Below are 17,880 nucleotides of genomic sequence, written 5' to 3' on the forward strand. Positions count from 1 at the left end.
AGCAGGTAAGGATGGGACAGGTCACCTCGGATACTCGAATCACCAACACCGGCGCCCCGCCAGGGGTGTGTTCTCTCTCCACTGCTGTTCTCCCTCTACACCAATGACTGCACCTCCTCCAACCCCTATGTGAAGCTTTTGAAGTTTGCAGATGACATCACTGTCATCGGACTCATCCAGAACAGTGATGAGTCTGCATATCGACAGCGGGTGGACCAACTGGCGTTCTGGTGCAGTCGGAACAATCTGGAGCTGAACACGCTCAAGACAAAGATGATAGTGGATTTCAGGAGACATCCCCCCGTTATGTCCCCCCTCACAGTCCTCAGCAGCCCTGTGTCCACCGTGGAGAACTTCAGGTTCCTGGTAACCACCATCTCTCAGGATCTGAAGTGGGAGCAGAACATCAGCTCCATCCTGAAGAAGGCCCAGCAGCGGATGTACTTCCTGCAGCTCTTGAGGAAATATGGTCTGCCTCAGGAATTGCTGCTGCAGTTCTACACTGCAGTCATTGAGTCTGTCCTGTGCACCTCCATCACTGTGTGGTTTGGAGCCGCCACCAAGCAGGATAGAACCAGACTACAGCGCACAGTGAGGACTGCCGAGCGCATCATTGGAGCCTCCCTGCCCTCTATTGTGGACCTGTTCTCTTCCAGGTTGAAGAAGAGGGCGGAGAACATCATAAAGGACTCCTTCCATCCTGCGCACGGACTGTTTGAACTGCTTCTGTCTGGTAGGCGCTTTAGATCCCTCCAGACTAAGACTAATAGGCACTGGAGAAGTTTTTTCCCTACTGCGGTCACTTTGCTGAACAGTTAACTGCCAGTTAACTGTCGGCTAACTATTACTTGGATTGCACTACTTGTATGTATAATCTATATTTTCATTTATATTTATCATTATTATTGTTATGAGCAGAGAGACAACATCTGCTGGAAGTAAATTCCTTGTATGTGCACAGGGAGATTAAAGTCTGATTCTGATTGTTTAGGGAATAATGACAAGAAAGAATAGACTGTACATGCTCAAAAAAGGAGTTTTGAAGAGAGAACTTCTGGGTTTTCCAGATCCGCGGTTGTTTGAATCTGCACACACAGAACCCACAAATAAGGAGTGCTGACTGTATGACATTGTGGCCATTTCTGAAACTTGGCTAAAGGATGACTTCCATTGGGGGTTGAATGTTCAAGGATATACTATGTGTCAGAAAGATAGGTTAATAGGCAGAGGGGATGGTGTGGCCCTGTGTATAAGAAACAATATGAAATAATTTAAAGGTATGACATAGGATCGAAAGACGTGGAGTCTCTATGGGTTGTGTTAAGAAACATGGGTAAAAGGACCCTAATGGCCGGTATATACAGGCCACTAAATAGCAGCCAGGATGTGGATTACAAATCACAGCAGGAGATAGAAAAGGCATGTCAGATAATCGTTGGGGATTTTAACAAGAAAGTGGATTGGGAAAGCCAGTCCAGTACTGGACCTCGAGAGAGAATTTGTAGAATGTCTAAGGGATGGCTTTTTAGAACAGCTTGTTGTTGAGCCCACTAGCCTGGGTTGGCTGTTGTGCAATGATCCAGAAGTGATAAGAGAACTTAAGGTTAAGGAACTCTTAGGGACCAGTGATCGCAGTAAGATCGAGTTCACTTTGAAATTTGAAAAGGGGAAACTAAATTCCAATGTGTCGGTATTTCAGTGGAATAAAGGAAATTACAATGGCATGAGAGGGGAACTGGCCAAGGTTGACTGGAAAGAGACACTAGCATGAAGCAATGGCTGAAGTTTCTGCAAAAAGAGGGAAGTGCAAGACGGATATAATCTAAATAAGAAATTTTAAAATGGAAGAAGGACATTGCCGTGGCTGACAAGTGAAGTCAGAGCCAAAGTAAAAGCAAAAGAGAGGGCATACAAGGAAGCCAAAGCTAGTGGGAAGATAGAAGATTGGGAAGCTTTTAAAAACTTGCAGAAGGAAACTAAGAAGGTCATTAGGAAGGAAAAGATGAATTATGAGAGGAAGCTGGGGATTAATATTAAAGAAGTTACTAAGAGTTTTTTTAAGTATATCAAGGGTAAGCGAATTGAGGGTAGAGAGAGGACCAATAGAAAGTGATGCTGGGGATATTGTGATGGGAGACGCAAGGATGGCAGAGGAACTGAATACATATTTTGTATCAGTCTTCACAGTGGAAGACATCTGCTATATACCGGACACTCAAGAGAGTCAGGGAAGTGAAGTTTGTGCAGTGAAAACTGCGACTGAGAAGGTGCTCAGGAAGCTTAATAGTCTTGAGGGTGGATAAGTCTCCTGGACCTGATGGAATGCACCCTTGGGTTCTGAAGGAAGTAGCTGGAGAAGATACTATTTAAGAAGTGTGGGAGCCAGCGGGAAGGAAACTAGACCTGTTAGCCTGACATCAGTGGTTGGGAAGTTGTTGGAATCAATTGTTAGGGATGAGATTACAGTGTACCTGGAGGCACATGACAAAATAGGCCAAAGCCAGCATAGTTTCCTGAAAGGAAAATCCTGCCTGACAAACCTACTGCAGTTCTTTGAGGAAATTGCCAGCAGGGTAGACAAAGGGCATGCAGTAAGTGTGGTGTACTTGGATTTTCAGAAGGCCTTTGACAAGGTGCCGCTCATGAGGCTGCTTAGCAAGATAAGATCCCATGGAATTACAGGGAAGTTACTAGCATGGGCAGAGCATTGGCTGGTCGGCAGAAAACAGAGAGTGGGAATAAAGGGAACCTATTCTGGCTGGCTGCCAGTTTCCAGTGGAGTTCCACAGGGACTGTGGCTTTTTATGATGTATGTCAATGATTTGGACTATAGATTTGTGGCTAAATTTTCCAGTGATACAAAGATAGGTGGAGGAGCGGGTAGTGTTGAGGAAACAGAGCCTGCAGAGAGACCTTGATAGTTTAGGGGAATGGGCAAAGAAGAGGCAAATGAAATTCAATGTTGGAAAGTGTATGGTCGTGCACTTTGGTGAAAGAAATAAATAGGCATTATTTAGAGGGAGAGAGAATTCAAAATGCAGAGATGCAAAGGGACTTGGGAGTCTTTGTGCAGGATACCCTAAAGGTTAACCTATAGGTTGAATCAGTGGTGAAGAAGGCCAATGCAATGTTGGCATTCCCTTCTGGAAGTATAGAATATAAGAGCCGGGATGTGATGTTGAGGCTCTATAAGGCACTCATGAGACCACACTTGGAGTATTGTGGGCAATTTTGGGCTCCTTATTTTAGAAGGGATGTACTGACGTTGGAGAGAAGATTCTGGAGAATGATTCCAGGAATGAAAGGGTTACTGTATGAGGAATGTCTGGCAGCTCTTGGGCTGTATTCCCTGGAGTTCAGTAGAATGGGGTGGTGGGGGGGGGGGGGGGGGGAAGATCTCATAGAAACATTCTGAATATTAAAAAGCCTGAACAGATTAGATATGGCAAAGTTATTTCCCATGGTAGAGGAGCTTAGGACAAGCGGGCATGACTTCAGGATTGAAGGACGTCCATTTAGAACAGATGCGGAAAAATTACTTTAATCAGAGGGTGGTAAATCTGTGGAATTTGTTGCCAGGAGTGTCTGTGGAGGTCAGGTCATTGGGTGCATTTATAGCAGAGATAGATATGTTCTTGATTAGCCAGGGCATCAAAGGGTATGGGGAGAAAGCAGGGGAGTGAGGATGACTGGATGAATTGGATCAGCCCATGATTGAATGGCAGAGCAGATTCAATGGGCTGAATGGCCTACTTCTGCTCCTATATCTTATAGTCTAAATAAACTGGGGACAAAGGAATGGTTTCCTTATAGGAGGCAGTTTGCAGGGGTGCCTGGTCAAGGTAGCTGTGGTATCTGTGGGCTTAAAAATGCCAAGCTTTTATAAAGCTGAGCACATCAGCTATAAAAGTGTTAACTATGAAAGTTTCTCTTGAGTTGGAGACAGATCCAGGAAGGGAAGTTTCAGGTGTACCACGGAAATGTGGAAGCAGGTTGGAAATTGGCAGAAAATGTATTTTTAAAAAAAATTCTAGTTCTATATGAATGTAAGATGCAACATCAGTGCAGTTATCAATGCAGTGGAGTTGAGAAAGAGGTCCCAAATAAATTAGGAGGAAGGATTGTTCCTTGTAACTGACAAAAAGACAGTTGTGACTTGTGTAATTATCAGTAAACGTTCCCACTTCTGACCTTATTGGAAGGAAGTCATTGATGGAGCAGCTGAAGATGGCTGGGGCTGAGACACTGCCCTGAGGAACACACACAGTGATGTGTGGTGCTGGGGTGATTAACCTCAACGAGCTCATCCATTTTACCATGAGGTATGATTGCAGCTGTTCAACTGGTTTCCCTGTGATACTCACTGACTTTATCAGGACTCCACGATGCCATACTTGGTCAAATGCTGCCTTGATGTAAAAGCTTGGATGTAATCTTAAGATGAGTGGTAATGGTGAAATCTAGCTAGACATCTTTCAATGAATTGTTGACAGTGTTGTCTGATAGCACTATTAATGATATTCACCATCACTGATCCCTTAAGTGTCGGCATCTTCCATCAGTATGCTGATTTGAAAATTGCATTAAAACAGAATCAGTGTGGATATAATTAAGAAATTGCGATTTCCATTTTTTTCAAGAGCTTGAGATGAGGATTAAATATTCATGTTCTCATTAAAACTATAAGAATTTCTGTTCAAATTTCAAGAATCATTTTAAAACGTATCTGGAAAGGGTGTTGAATTTAAAAAGGCAGTGATTTTGAATACTTGGAAAATTTTGATGTCATGATTATAATTAGAATATAGCGAGCATTTCTGGGCAAACTCATGATATATTTCACACAAATTTTAGCAGGAATGAAATGTTAAGTAGCAGTCAAAGAATTGGGATGTTTTTATAACAAGAGACCAAGGATCAACCTAATTTGGGTTTTAAAGGTAGTTGAAGGGTTTCTGTGGGTATGAAGATCAGTGACAAGCTGAATTTGTTTAATCACTTAACTTTTTAAAAAATTCATAGTTCAAAAATCAACTGATTCTTGAATAGGTACCTGGAGGTAATAAATTTTTCTTTCTTCTCTTTGAGGAGTTGACGGAAGTAAGGGAAAGTTAGTTTAGGAGGGGATTGTAAAACATAAAGAGCAGTATCCATAGTAGTTTTCAGAATGTGAAGATACAAAATGTTTCAGACAAGTTCAAAAGTAGTTTACTCTTTCAGAGACCCATGCAACCGTGTAAATAATTTTGGCAGTTGCTTAGCTTATCTTTCTGTTGATCTGTTAATTTTTTGTTTCAGTGGCTCAAGTAAGACTTATTTTCAACAATTGTTTAAATTGCAGTTTTTCTTCCTCAATTTGGTTGTTTTTTTTTGCCAAAGTCTTGATTTAGTACTGATGTGCTCTCTCTTACCTCTAGCTACTTCGAAATTATGATGAATTGGAATTTGTTCTCTGAGCAGGAACTTCTGCACTCAGTTTACTGCAGTCCTTCCCTTTTTCTGTAAACTCAGATAATGATTTTATGACTGCCATTGACATCGCCATTCTGGCCTTGTTTTTCCTATTACCACTTGCTTTTACTTTTCACTTTCATCCATTTTGTCACTTACACTCTCCAACCTGTCCCGCTTGGTGGCGCAATAATATCAGCACCGGACTCCGGAGCGAAGATTCCCGAGTTCAAATCCAAGTCAGGTTGAGTGTTGAGCTAGCAACTCGGCCTCGTAAAAACAAGAATAGCTTGCTACAGAAACACCGTCAAAAGATGTTGCCCACTGCCGCTGATAACTCCACTGCCGAGTTAACGGCTATTCTTCTTCTTCTTCTCTCCAAACTATTTCTCTTTCCTTCCTTTCCCCCTATCCTTCTTTACATCTTAAAGAGTGTTTTAATTTTTTCTGATTTGAGAGTAATGGCTGTTGACTTGAACCATTCGCTCTTTCTGTCCACAGGTGCTAACCTGACACAACGTATTCCTTCAGTTTCTATCTTCATTATGGTATTTGTTTTGTTTGCAGGATGTGCTGGGTTATAAAGTGGACTATCAGATTTCCCTTTATATAGTGGCTGTGCTGGAGTACATTTCAGCTGACATTCTAAAACTTGCTGGAAACTATGTTGGCAATATTCGACATTATGAAATTTCACAGCAGGACATTAAAGTATCAATGTGTGCAGATAAGGTAAGCATCAGTTCACTGTTTCTGTACTGTAAATTAATATGTAAACTTGTTAATCAGCTACATTATAAACATGAGAAATTGTGCAGGTGCTGGAAATCCAAAGCAATGCACACAGAATTGCTAGAGGAACTCAGCAGGTCAGGCAGCATCAATGAAAAAGAATAAACAGCAGACTATTTCATAGATGCTGCCTGACCTGAGTTCCTTCAGCATTTTGTGTGTTCCTTAATAATCAGCTGTATTGCTGACAAACCATGTATGTAGTTTTATGTGTATTTCTCAATTCATTTTACATTTTTACTGTTACACCTAGTCTATTCAGAAAATAATGTAATATTTTCTTATCAGTATTTAAAACTTCTGAATCCCATTGTGATTGCAGGAGAGTTAATAAATGTATCCATTTTTTTAAATTCAGTGCTTAGAGCATCAGTACATCTAAACTTTAGTGTCCTTGTACTGTGATAGTTAAATAGTAATATTGATTTCTGTTCTTGGTAATGGAGCAATTAAGCTCTTACTACTTTCTCTATAATACAGTTTTTTTTTATAGTACCCTTATAGTAGCACTTCTTCCATTGTTGTACTTTTTTCTCTTGTTGTCAGATTATCTAATGAAGTCAAATTTGCTTTGTATAGTTAATTATGTTGGTGTGGAAATCCAAACCTGTTACCTGCACTTTGCCAAAAATTTTTAGACTGTTCTGAATTTGGACACCTTGGGACAGTGTTTCCCTAGCAATCATACTTGGGAAGAATGGTCTCCCTTCTGTTGAGTGGAGATGAACTGCTGCAAGAAAGTTAGATGACTAATAAATCTCTTTTTAAATGGTTTAATTTAGTTTGGACAATAACTTTTTATTATAAATGTTCTTAATTTTCAGAAGTCTTATTTAACACTTACCTGCTTCTTATCAGATTGCAGCATCAGCAGCACCTTTTATCCACTTTCTGTCTCTACCTCTACCTCCAACCCCACCTTCCATTCCACATGGCTCCATCTGCACCCTTTACTTGCCCCTCATCCGTCTCTACCTATCATCCATCTGCCATTGGCTTTTGACTCTCTCCTTCCTCACCTGCCTCCATCTAATCTTCATTGCCCTTGTCACCTGGGTCCCCCCATTGCCTGCTTACCCCTATCATTCTCCTCTTTATATTGGCTACCTACCCTCTGTGCTCTCAGCCCTGTTAGAGGGCCTCAACTTGAAATATTGGCTAACCTTTGCCTCCCACAGATGCAGCTAGACCAGCTGAGGTTTGCTTTTAAAAGGCCTTTTTTTTTGCTCCAGATTCTAGCATCTGCAGACTCTGCTATCTCTAGGAAGCATACCTTGTATTGTGATCCATTTTGACAGTTGGCTAAATCATGGGAGATTTTCAGATATTGTGCAAGGCCTTGACAGTAGGGATCAGATCTCCTTGGGAGACCATGACAGATCTGAAGAAGGAAAAATTCCTACTTTGGCAAGTAGGTCAACAGTTGGCAGGACTGGCTTACAATTGGCAGGAAATTCAGATGAGAAAGACCTACATGTTGCAAGAGTAAATATTTGGATTTTGATGAATTAGGCAAAGCAGAAGAACTGAGATGTAACTTAGCTGCTGCTTCTATCTGGGAGAAAGGCTGCATCAGCTCATCATTGAAGAGGATTTAAAATAATAGTGGATTTACTTCCAGAGCATTTTATTGCTCCACTCAGTGCATTTCAGAATGAGTGCAGGAGGCTTTCCTCAACCTCCTGAGGGAAGTTTTAGACTTGGACAGCACATTAACACCAGTGGGAATTTGATTTCTCCAATATGTTGGTCTTTTGCAATGCAGCCCTGTGTTCAGCATTTTTAATACTGTGATGAGATCAAATCCCCAAGCAGTAAAGCAAATCAACACCTCCACCCATTAACCCACCCCTTCCAGCACTACTTTATTATTTCTTGTCAGATACCTTAAGTACAGGTGCTCCTGTGGTGCGTAGCATCATTTTATGGACATACAATTAATTTATGTATAGAAAATTTGTTATGTATTTATATTGATTATCTTTTTTTTTATTATTGTGTGTTTTTTTTGTGCTGCATCAGTTCCAGAGTAATAATTACTTCATTCTCCTTTAACTTGTGTACTGGAAATTACATTAGACAATCTTGAATCTTGAGATCTTGGCTATTGAGCAAAACTCCCAACAGCCAAGTACACCACAACCCTATACTTGGCCTGCAGTCAATGCTGTCAGAACTTCTCCATGTGGAGTCTAGTGCTGGAGGACATTTGGATATTTTAAAGATGTGAACTGCTGACTGCTAATTATTGAATTAAATGGAAAACCTTGCAGCTGTAACATAGAAAGCAAACTCATTTGGCTCTTGCTTATCTTTTAGCTTGTGGAAAGGTGAAAGCAACAGATATCATTATACTTGATTCTCAATAGTTTATTAATATCAGAGTAATTATTAATGAGTTATTATGAGGATAGTTTGTTAATATCACAATATTGTCAGTAAAATTTTATCTGAATTGCTTTAATGTAGGGCAAGTCGAATGAGTGAAATTTTCCACAAATATTTTGTACTCCTTGTACCCTACCTCTGCTAAGACTGAGCCTTTTGATGGCATCAATGAAGTTCAAGTTCAAATGCTATTGAGCTATATTCTTGAATACAGCCAAATGATGATAGGACAAGTCTCCCACCACCACCACATTTCTATCCACTTCTTTTTTCATTTGCTAACTAGCTTTTAATTTCATCTGTAATTTGACTTTAAAAAAAATCTTCCCCGTACACTTAGGTATATTTTCTGAATATTTGGGTGCCTTGCATCACAGGTCACTGAAATCCAGGAAGACTCCATACATTATCAGTACACTACAGATGAATGTTGACTGCATTTCCAAAATACAGCTGTTCAGGTTTCCCCTACTATCCGAAGGTAGAGCGTTCCTATGAAATGGTTCGTAAGCCGGAATGTCGTAAAGTGAAAAAGCAATTACCATTTATTTATATGGGAAAAATTTGTGAGCGTTCGCAGACCCAAAAAATATCCTACCAAATCATGCTAAGTAACATATAAAACCTAAAATAACAGTAATATATAGTAAAAGCAGGAATCATCTGATAAATACACAGCCTATATAAAGTAGGAATACTTTTCTGCAATCATTGCAACACTGTCCACCATAGCGAAAATCTCACGCAAGCGCTCTCGGCAGAAGCACTCTGTCCAGTAACCTTTAAGTTATGAAGCTGCCAAATCAAACCAAATAACGCATAAAAATACACAGCCTATATCAAGTAGAAATAATGTACATACAGTGTAGTTTCACTTACAGGAATCGGGAAGACAGTGAGCACACTGATGATGGTGTGTTAGGCTGAGTCGTCGGAGGTTGGGGTGGTGGGAGGTGGAGGAGACTGGGGTGTCATCTCATCGTCGTCTGTTTTCACCAGGGCAGGCAGGTCGCCTTTTTCTATGTCTGCCTGTCTTGATGTTGAAGGTTGAGGTTCATTGTCTGCTGTGGCTGATGTGGAAGGCATGAAAAACGACAGTATGCTTGACTGCTGAGCCTTGCACATTTTTCTGTCGTACAGTTCTTTGTAAGTGCTCAAACCATCCTGCAAATATGCCCTAAACCTACGTATCCTTTCAAAATTAAAGTCATACTTTTCTGCAATCATTGCAGTGAAAATCTCATGCAGTTGCTTCAAGTTTCGTTCCTAGATGACTTCAGTTTTGTCCGTTTGCTACTGCGTTTGGTTTTGATTGTTATTCTTTCCTCTTGCAATTGTATCAGCTCTTCATCTGTCAGTTCTTGGTCACAGGATGCCAAAATCTCTTCAACATCATCTTCGTCAACTTCCACAAACCCAGCCTCCTTAACCAAAGTCACTATTGCCATATTTATTGTTGATGGTTCGAAGCCTTTAAAATCGCTCACTGCTTTGGGACATAGTTTTCTCCAAACGCCATTTCTCCTTGAGACTGTTAGCCTATCGAGAGCATCTCCAATGTTGGCGATTGCCAGTTTTATATTGTACTCTTTCCAGATCTCGCGCAAAGATGCTTCGGAGTTGCTCTGTCTATCAATGGTACTTACAATGAAACGCATCACATTTTGCGTATAGTAAGCCTTAATTGTGGCTATTAGGCCTTGGTCACACGGCTGTAGCAACGATGTTGTATTCGGCGGTAAGAACGCAACACGAATGTTACCGCCATACTCAGTAATGCCAGGTGGATGAGCGGTACTATTATCAACAATCACAAGACACCTTTTATCGAGGTTATCTTCAACAAAAGGAATAACATATCCACTCAGAAAAAAGCACTTGGGTATTCCAGCCACTTGGATGTGAACGGAACACAACGGGAAGTGTTTTCTTATCATCGCCTTTAAGTGCCCTTAGGTTTTCTGAGTGGTACACTAGTAGAGGCTTAAGGACAGCATCACCAGTGGCGTTAATAATAGGCATTAGGTTAAACCTGTCCTTCGATGCCTTGTGCCCCTTAGCCTGCTTTTCTTCTATAGAAATAAATGTCTTGCTCAGCAATTTTTTCCAATAAATTACAGTCTTGTCACAGTTAAACGCTTGCTTATATGAATAACCACCTTTTGTAATTATTTTCTTCAGTTCTGCTGGGAACTTTTCGGCAGCTTCGGTATCAGCCGAAGCACTCTCTCCAGTAAACGTTAAACTATGAAGCTGCCCTCGCCTCAGGAACCGATTAAACCACCCATGACTACCTTTAAATTCCACTTTCGCAACACTTTCATCACCATCATCCAGTGCTACTGTTTCAGCTTATTAAAAAGACTGACTGATTTCTCCTTAAGTATAAAATAACTTAATGGAACACCATGCTTTGTACACTGATCAATCCATTCAAGCAATAAACTTTCTTTTTATCCAATATTGGATGCTGACTAAGAGAGACCACTTTGCTACGAGCAGAACCAATAGTCACATTGGCAGCTTTCAAGATTTTTTCTCTCTGTGTATTAATAGTGTGAATGGTGGATGCAGTGAGGTTCAACGCGTGGACAATGTCCTTACTTCGTTCACCACGATCAAAACGCTTAATTATGTTTAGTTTTATGCTAGGTGTAACACCCATACGAGCTCTTTTAGCCTTTTCCTATGCAGGTACCTTAGAACTCATCTTGCTAACAGATGCATAAAATAAATCGGCATACAGTAGAGCACAGATGCTCACAGGCACGTGTATAAGCAATGGCGGTTAAATGTAGTTCTGGGGGAGGAGCTTGGCTGCTTGGGGCACGCACTGCCTTTTTTTTCATGTGCTGCTTTTTCTCGTAACAGTGAAAACACCTTCTGTTAGAGAGAACAGGTAACTAATGTAGGTTTTTCGTAACAGTGAGGTGTTGAAAAGCGAACGTTTAAAAAACGGGGGACATCTGTATCTGATTTAATGTAGGGTTTATGGTGATGAGTGTCACTGTTATGTCTGCTTCTGTTTGATGTAGTTTTTTTAAAGCATCTTTAATTCTGTTGATATATTAAATTTCTGATGAAACTCCCTGATCTAGAAATAATTTGGAAGAAATTTTTGCTTCTAAATTTTAACTTCTTGTCTTCATTTTAAAATTAAAGATAATGCACTTTTTTCTTTACAGTAAATGTAAAAAAAAAATGTTGACCTCAATTTTCTTTTCAGGTCCTGATGGACATGTTTGACCAGGATGATATTGGTCTATCTTCATTGGGAGATGATGGATCAAGTGTGACCGATGAGCAGAATTACTATGACTTGGTGAAAGCTGAAATTGCAGAGGAAAGGCAGTATCTGCGTGAATTGAATCTTATTATAAAAGTCTTCAGGGAGCCTTTTGCATCCAACAACAAACTGTTTACTGCTCGTGTAAGTTGTTAAATTGCTGATATAATGATTATTATTATTGAAATGTAACTGTGAGCTTTACTTTAATCTTGGAATGTGTTTGAATGTTTCTTTATGAATAAGAATGCTCTGAACTGCTTAATATTTTTGTTGTTTATCTTCATGTGGAAATTTATTTCATGTTATACTTTCCTAATTTGTGCTTCATTATAAATGTAGCAGTATAATTTATTCACTCTGATACTAGCATAAATTTACTCTACTACTTTCTTGACGACCTGGTAAACAGGATAAACCCTAAGGGACTGTAAAGGTTTTGCATCTTTTATTGATGAAGTGTCCAAAATTATTTTAAAGTGATATGGAAGAGTGGGAAATTTGAGGAGAGAGGGAGTCTGTCCACCTAGTTGTGCCAATGTCTCACTGAAAAAAACTGTTAATCAAGTTGCATGTACTCCTTGAAATTTAAAAAAAGACAAACAAAATATACTTGTTTCCTGAGTGATTTTACAATCCATATTAAAACAAAAGATAACTCGGTTTAATTCTAAATTACTGATATGCCAGAAATTTTCTGGAAGTGTACCCTTCAGTTTTGATGACCTCAAGTAGTTTCCTAAAACTTGACCAATTTCTTGATAAAGCATATATATATATATTTTTGTATTATAGTTTGTCTAACATGTCTTTGTATGGGTTTAAGACTACTTTGCCATTTTTTGCTTTGATTTAGAAATACTGTTTTTTTTCAATTGACTTCCCTTTCAAGCTTTTAAGATTTATGAAGGTACTGTATCTGATCTCTGCTCTTCTTGCTTTATTTTACCAATCAGTGTTTACTCTTGCCTTTTCCTCATGTTTCAATTATGTTTTGTGCATTAAACTTACAAATTGCATTAACAAGTTAAATTTGAAAGTTCTTGAGCTCAGCTTTCTCCTTGTTAGAACTCCCCTTTATTTTGTGATGAATTCTATTTAATATCCTTTAGAAATATTAGTGATTATGTCGATCTTTCTTGGTGATGCTTTTATTTTTGCTATGGGATCTAGAAATTTACACATTGTGGTTGTTGAATGTCATGTCTATAATTACTCAGTTTACCCAGTCTTCCTTTCTGTGCAGAGGTGTAACATTGGTATCTCCCTGGTTCTTGGGTGTAACTTCTGTTCAAATGATTTTAGAAATATGCTCATAGTCTCTGCTATTTCCTCTTTGACTTCCTTCAGCATTCTAGGATATAAATCATCAAACTACCATCACTTTTTCCACTGAAATTCCACTAACTTCTGTAGTAATATTTCCTTGTGTACAGCAATTGCTACACTACATCTGCTTGTGTAAACTCTCAGCTCGTTCTTCTCCTTCCTCTGGGTTTGTTTAAAGAATTGCTCCAAATTGTCTCCCTTTATTTATTTATTTATTTATACGTGATTTCCGCACCCCCCCCCCCAGCTGTTCTGATGACTATAGTCTGTTTTCTATTAACAGAATTAAAATGAACACACATTTTCTTCTTGTGCTGAAAATAATAAAACTTATGTGGTATAAAATAATTAAATGTATAGAAAGTATTAAAAGAGGACATGTAATCAATTGACATTAGAAAAATTGAAATTGTAAACCAGGATGAAATGAATTAAATGTGATTGGAGAAATAATTTTGTTAGATATTCTCAACAGAGCAAAGATTTTAATGAATATGTTTTGTTGACATTGGTTGAGGGAAATTGTAAGAGCACCTATCTTGTTAGTACAAGTAGAACTTACTCCGTATCTTCTGCTTACAAAGCTAGCTCTTCTCTCTTGCAAGCTTTGTGTCTGTTTTCATGGCATCTAGATTATTAACTTGTATATTACTAAGAAGTATTTTATTCCAAGCAAAAGTATAATTCGGAATGGTTGCATTTCTCTGAATCTTATATGACCTGTGGTGAAACACCATTCAAGAAATTCTTGTTAAAAGTTAGATACAAAGTATGTGCATGATTAAATTATGGACTGAATAACTTTCTGAAAAGAAATGGCCAAAGCTGGTCAAATTTGAAATTGTTAAATATTCAAATAGTTCTGCACAAGACCATGCCTAGTAGCCAGGATTGTCAGAGACTATTTCAAAATAGATTTATAAAGCAGGGAAAATAGTTAAGGAATCAGTGTTAGGTGAGTTGTTTAAATATTTGACACCTTTCATATTATTTCAATATTTCTGAAATGATTAAGTAGACACATGTTTAAAAAAGCACAAGTATATATCTGCTTTCCCCTGAAAGAATACTGTTTTTGGATTTTACCATCCTTGAGAGAGATTACTTTGAAAATTTACATTGGAATTCAAAAGTAGTTAAGCCAATACCAACAGTAGAATTCTGCAGACTATAAGGCAATATGTTGTGAAATGCATTTCAGTGCCTTTGATTTCCTCCACAAAAGATTTATGATATGTGTTGTGAAAATAGCTTCTGAGTATCAATTATATGCCTTTTCACTGGAAGAAAGAAAAATTGAAGGAGATGCTATTCACAATTGCCATTCAATACTTTCCATTATCTGATTAGAATTATGGCTGAGCTGAGAACTGGGTTGGAAGAATATGATTAATTACTGTGGTATTATCTTACACGCAACCAGTGATATAACCAGTAGAAACCTACCAGACCCAAAGGTTAAATGTGCAAGTGATCTTAAGTTTGTGCATTGTTTCTTAATAGGATGTTGATGTGATCTTCAGTAACATCTTGGATATTCATGAACTGACTGTGAAGCTGTTGGGTTTAATGGAGGATACTGTTGAGATGACGGATGAAAGCAGCCCTCACCCATTAGTTGGAAGCTGCTTTGAAGATCTGGCAGAGGTATAACATGATAAGTGATTTGTATGTGGCCAGATAGTTTTAGACTGTAAGGTCCTCAACCTCAAAGTAAAGCCATTTAGGATTTTTGAAAGTCTTAATTGTTCCCATATGACTTGTATGCTGGTAATCACCCACCATGTTCACAGCTTGTGTGTTTTGCCCTCTCAACATTTCTAAAATTAAAAATCCCTGATCCCATTCTTGGGATTCACCAAGAAGTGACAATATGGTTGCATCAATTCTGCTTCTCCGTTTTTTTTTGTCTTTTGTGAGCCATACTGATAACTTTTCATGGCCTCGTAGTGCATATTGAATAAGTAATTTTCTCTTTGTTGTTTTGTTTGTTTTGATTCAGCAAGTATCTAGTTGATTATTAACTAGTATGTGCTTTATAAGAAAATGTACTTGTTGCATTGCGAATCATTGCAGGAATGAATTAAAATTATGCTCCTCTGTAACTTAAATTGTTTTATAGTGGATCAATAATTTTAAAGCAGAATATTTATAAGATATACATTTTACAGATAACATTTACCTATTGATTTATTTCCATGTGGTAACTTTCAATACATTTGAAATCCTGAACTGAATGGCAATGTCAGATAATGACCATTTCATTAATTATCAAAATCCTGGTGTATATATAGCTTATTAATACTTGCAAAATACAGCCTTTTTTTTGGGGTGTGATTGTTTAAGATGTGGAGGTTTTAACCATGCCATAGTCAGTACTGTAGGGAAATGTAGCTTGAAGTCAAAGGGCCGGAAGTAACAGCTAATCTTTCATTTTAAGTCTTTTGAAAAATTGTGGTAAGTGTTAAAATGTGAATTGTTTCAAGTTTACTTTGTAAGCAAAATGAAGAGAGTAGAGCATTACTTAAATAATAAATTTCGGTATTGGGAAAGAAAGATATTGTAAGTCATAACATATTAACGGTCGACCAGTTGAGCTAAAAAATTGAGCGTGTTCTAGGATATAACATCTGCTGAGCAAATGTACTTCTCCATAATAGGTGACCTGATTAGGAAATAAACTCTACATAACATGTAAATTGAGAACAATTTATAAGATTAATTTGAGACTCTTCTGAGTTAATTTATTGTTGAGCCCTAATATATAGTCAGCCAATATCTGCTTCCTTTTACCCTGAGCTGTCTTTTCAGGATTGTAAACTTTTCTATTATGTGACTCTAATCTGCTTTGACAACAAAACTGAGACTTCTGTTGATTTGTATTTCTTGATTAAGATGCTGGTTCAGTTAAAATGCTGTTAATTAATTTGGGTCAATTTATTAAATTATAAGCCTTCTATCTGTAGAACAAACACAAAGAAAAGAAAAGAATTGAAATTGGATCTTGGGTATAGGTAAATGAAAAAGCACATGGAATATGTATGCTCATCAAAGACTTCTGGTCTGAAGTCAGAATCAATCAGGATCAGGTTTAATATCACTGACGTATGTTGTGAAATTTGTTTTATGGCAGCAGTATGGTGTAATACATAATACAAGGAAACTATGAATTACAATAAAATAAATACAGCGGATTTTAGCTAACTGGGGACACATTGGGACCAGTACAAAAAAAATAGTGAGGAGGTGTTCATAGTTTAACTGTCCATTCAGAAATCTGATGTCAGAGGGGAAGGAGCTGTTCTTAAAATGTAGAGTGTGTGTCTGTCAAGTCCCTTGATGGTACTATTGAGAGGGTACGTCAGAGAGGTGATGAGGGTCCTTCATGATGAAAGCAGCCTTTTGAAGCTGTCCTCGATACTGGGGAGGCTAGTGCCCATGATGGAAATAGCTGAGTGTGTGATTTTTGCAGCTTTTTCTGATCCTGTGCAGTTGTCCCCTCCATACCAGACAGTCATGCAATCAGTTAGAATACTCTCCACGGTGGTGGTTGTCCATTGTGTCCAACAATAACAGGAATCCTGTGTGGGAGAGGTTTTAATATGGAAAAGCTATTGCAGTGGGACTGTTCCACTGTCTTGACCTCAGAAGTCTGGGTTTAGTGCACAAACAAGTGTCACAGACTTGGGTCTTAGTTGCACTGGAAGACCATTCCTGTGCCTTGTCAAGCCCTTCAGTCTCCAAAAAGCGTTTCAGTACTGCCTTCCTGACTATTGGATCTCCCTGGTCCACCGGAGTTGACTTCCCAAGCTTGGACAGACATCTCCCTGTTTCAGCAGAGGTGCTTTCCCTCCGTGGTCATCCCATACAACCCACTGTAGATCTGTAGAAGTATGCTAGTGTTTGTTGGTATACCAAGTTTCCTCAAACTCCTAAAGAAATACAGCTGCTGTCATGCCTTCTTTGTAATTGCATCAATATATTAGGCCCAGGATAGATCCTCAGAGATGTTGATGCTCAGCAACTTGAAACTGCTTACTGCTTTCACTGCTGTTCCCTCAATGAGGACTGGTGACAGTTCTCTCAACTTCCCCTTCCTGAAGTCCACAATCAGTTCCTTGGTCTTACTGACATTGTATGCAAGGTTGTCGTTACAACACCATTCAACCAGCTGATCTACCTCACTCCTGTACACGAATCCTGATGAAGGATCTCAGCCTGAAACATTAACTCTTTATTCCTTTTCATAGATGCTGCCTAACCTTCTGAGTTCCTCCAGCATTTAGTATGTGTTGCTCTGAATTTGCAACATCTGCAGATTCTCTTGTGTTTATGAACCGTACAATCATAATGTTTCTGAGAAATGCCCTATAATTCATTGTATTGTTAGGGTCAAAATGTGGCCGGCAAATGGGTATTTTCTAGAAACATTGGCACTAGTGAATTCCAAGAGCATGGTAATTTTTAACAAACTCTGTGGAAGGATATGACGTTACTAGTTTTTTTTTACTGTTTTGTAGTTGGCTCAGTGAACTTCCATAGGCTTATCAGATCTTGAGGAATTATGACTGTCTTTAGTAACAAAGAGCACGTATACTGCAGTCTCCTTACAACTAAATAGGTAATGAACAAAA

At 38.7% G+C, this 17,880-nt stretch overlaps 1 protein-coding gene across 2 annotated transcripts in view; it reads left to right on the forward strand.

Moving 5' to 3' along the window:
- The window catches only part of sos2 (son of sevenless homolog 2 (Drosophila)), a 116,100-nt gene that overhangs the window by 45,467 nt on the left and 52,753 nt on the right, over window positions 1–17,880 (forward strand). For both annotated transcript variants that reach the window (XM_059958185.1, XM_059958193.1), the window contains exons 4-6: window positions 6,019–6,183; window positions 11,858–12,061; window positions 14,750–14,893. In XM_059958185.1, coding sequence (XP_059814168.1) covers window positions 6,019–6,183; window positions 11,858–12,061; window positions 14,750–14,893 — 513 coding nt within the window. The remainder of the gene's footprint in view (window positions 1–6,018; window positions 6,184–11,857; window positions 12,062–14,749; window positions 14,894–17,880) is intronic.

This window comes from Hypanus sabinus, chromosome 2, assembly GCF_030144855.1.
Source record: "Hypanus sabinus isolate sHypSab1 chromosome 2, sHypSab1.hap1, whole genome shotgun sequence".
NCBI lineage: Eukaryota > Metazoa > Chordata > Chondrichthyes > Myliobatiformes > Dasyatidae > Hypanus > Hypanus sabinus.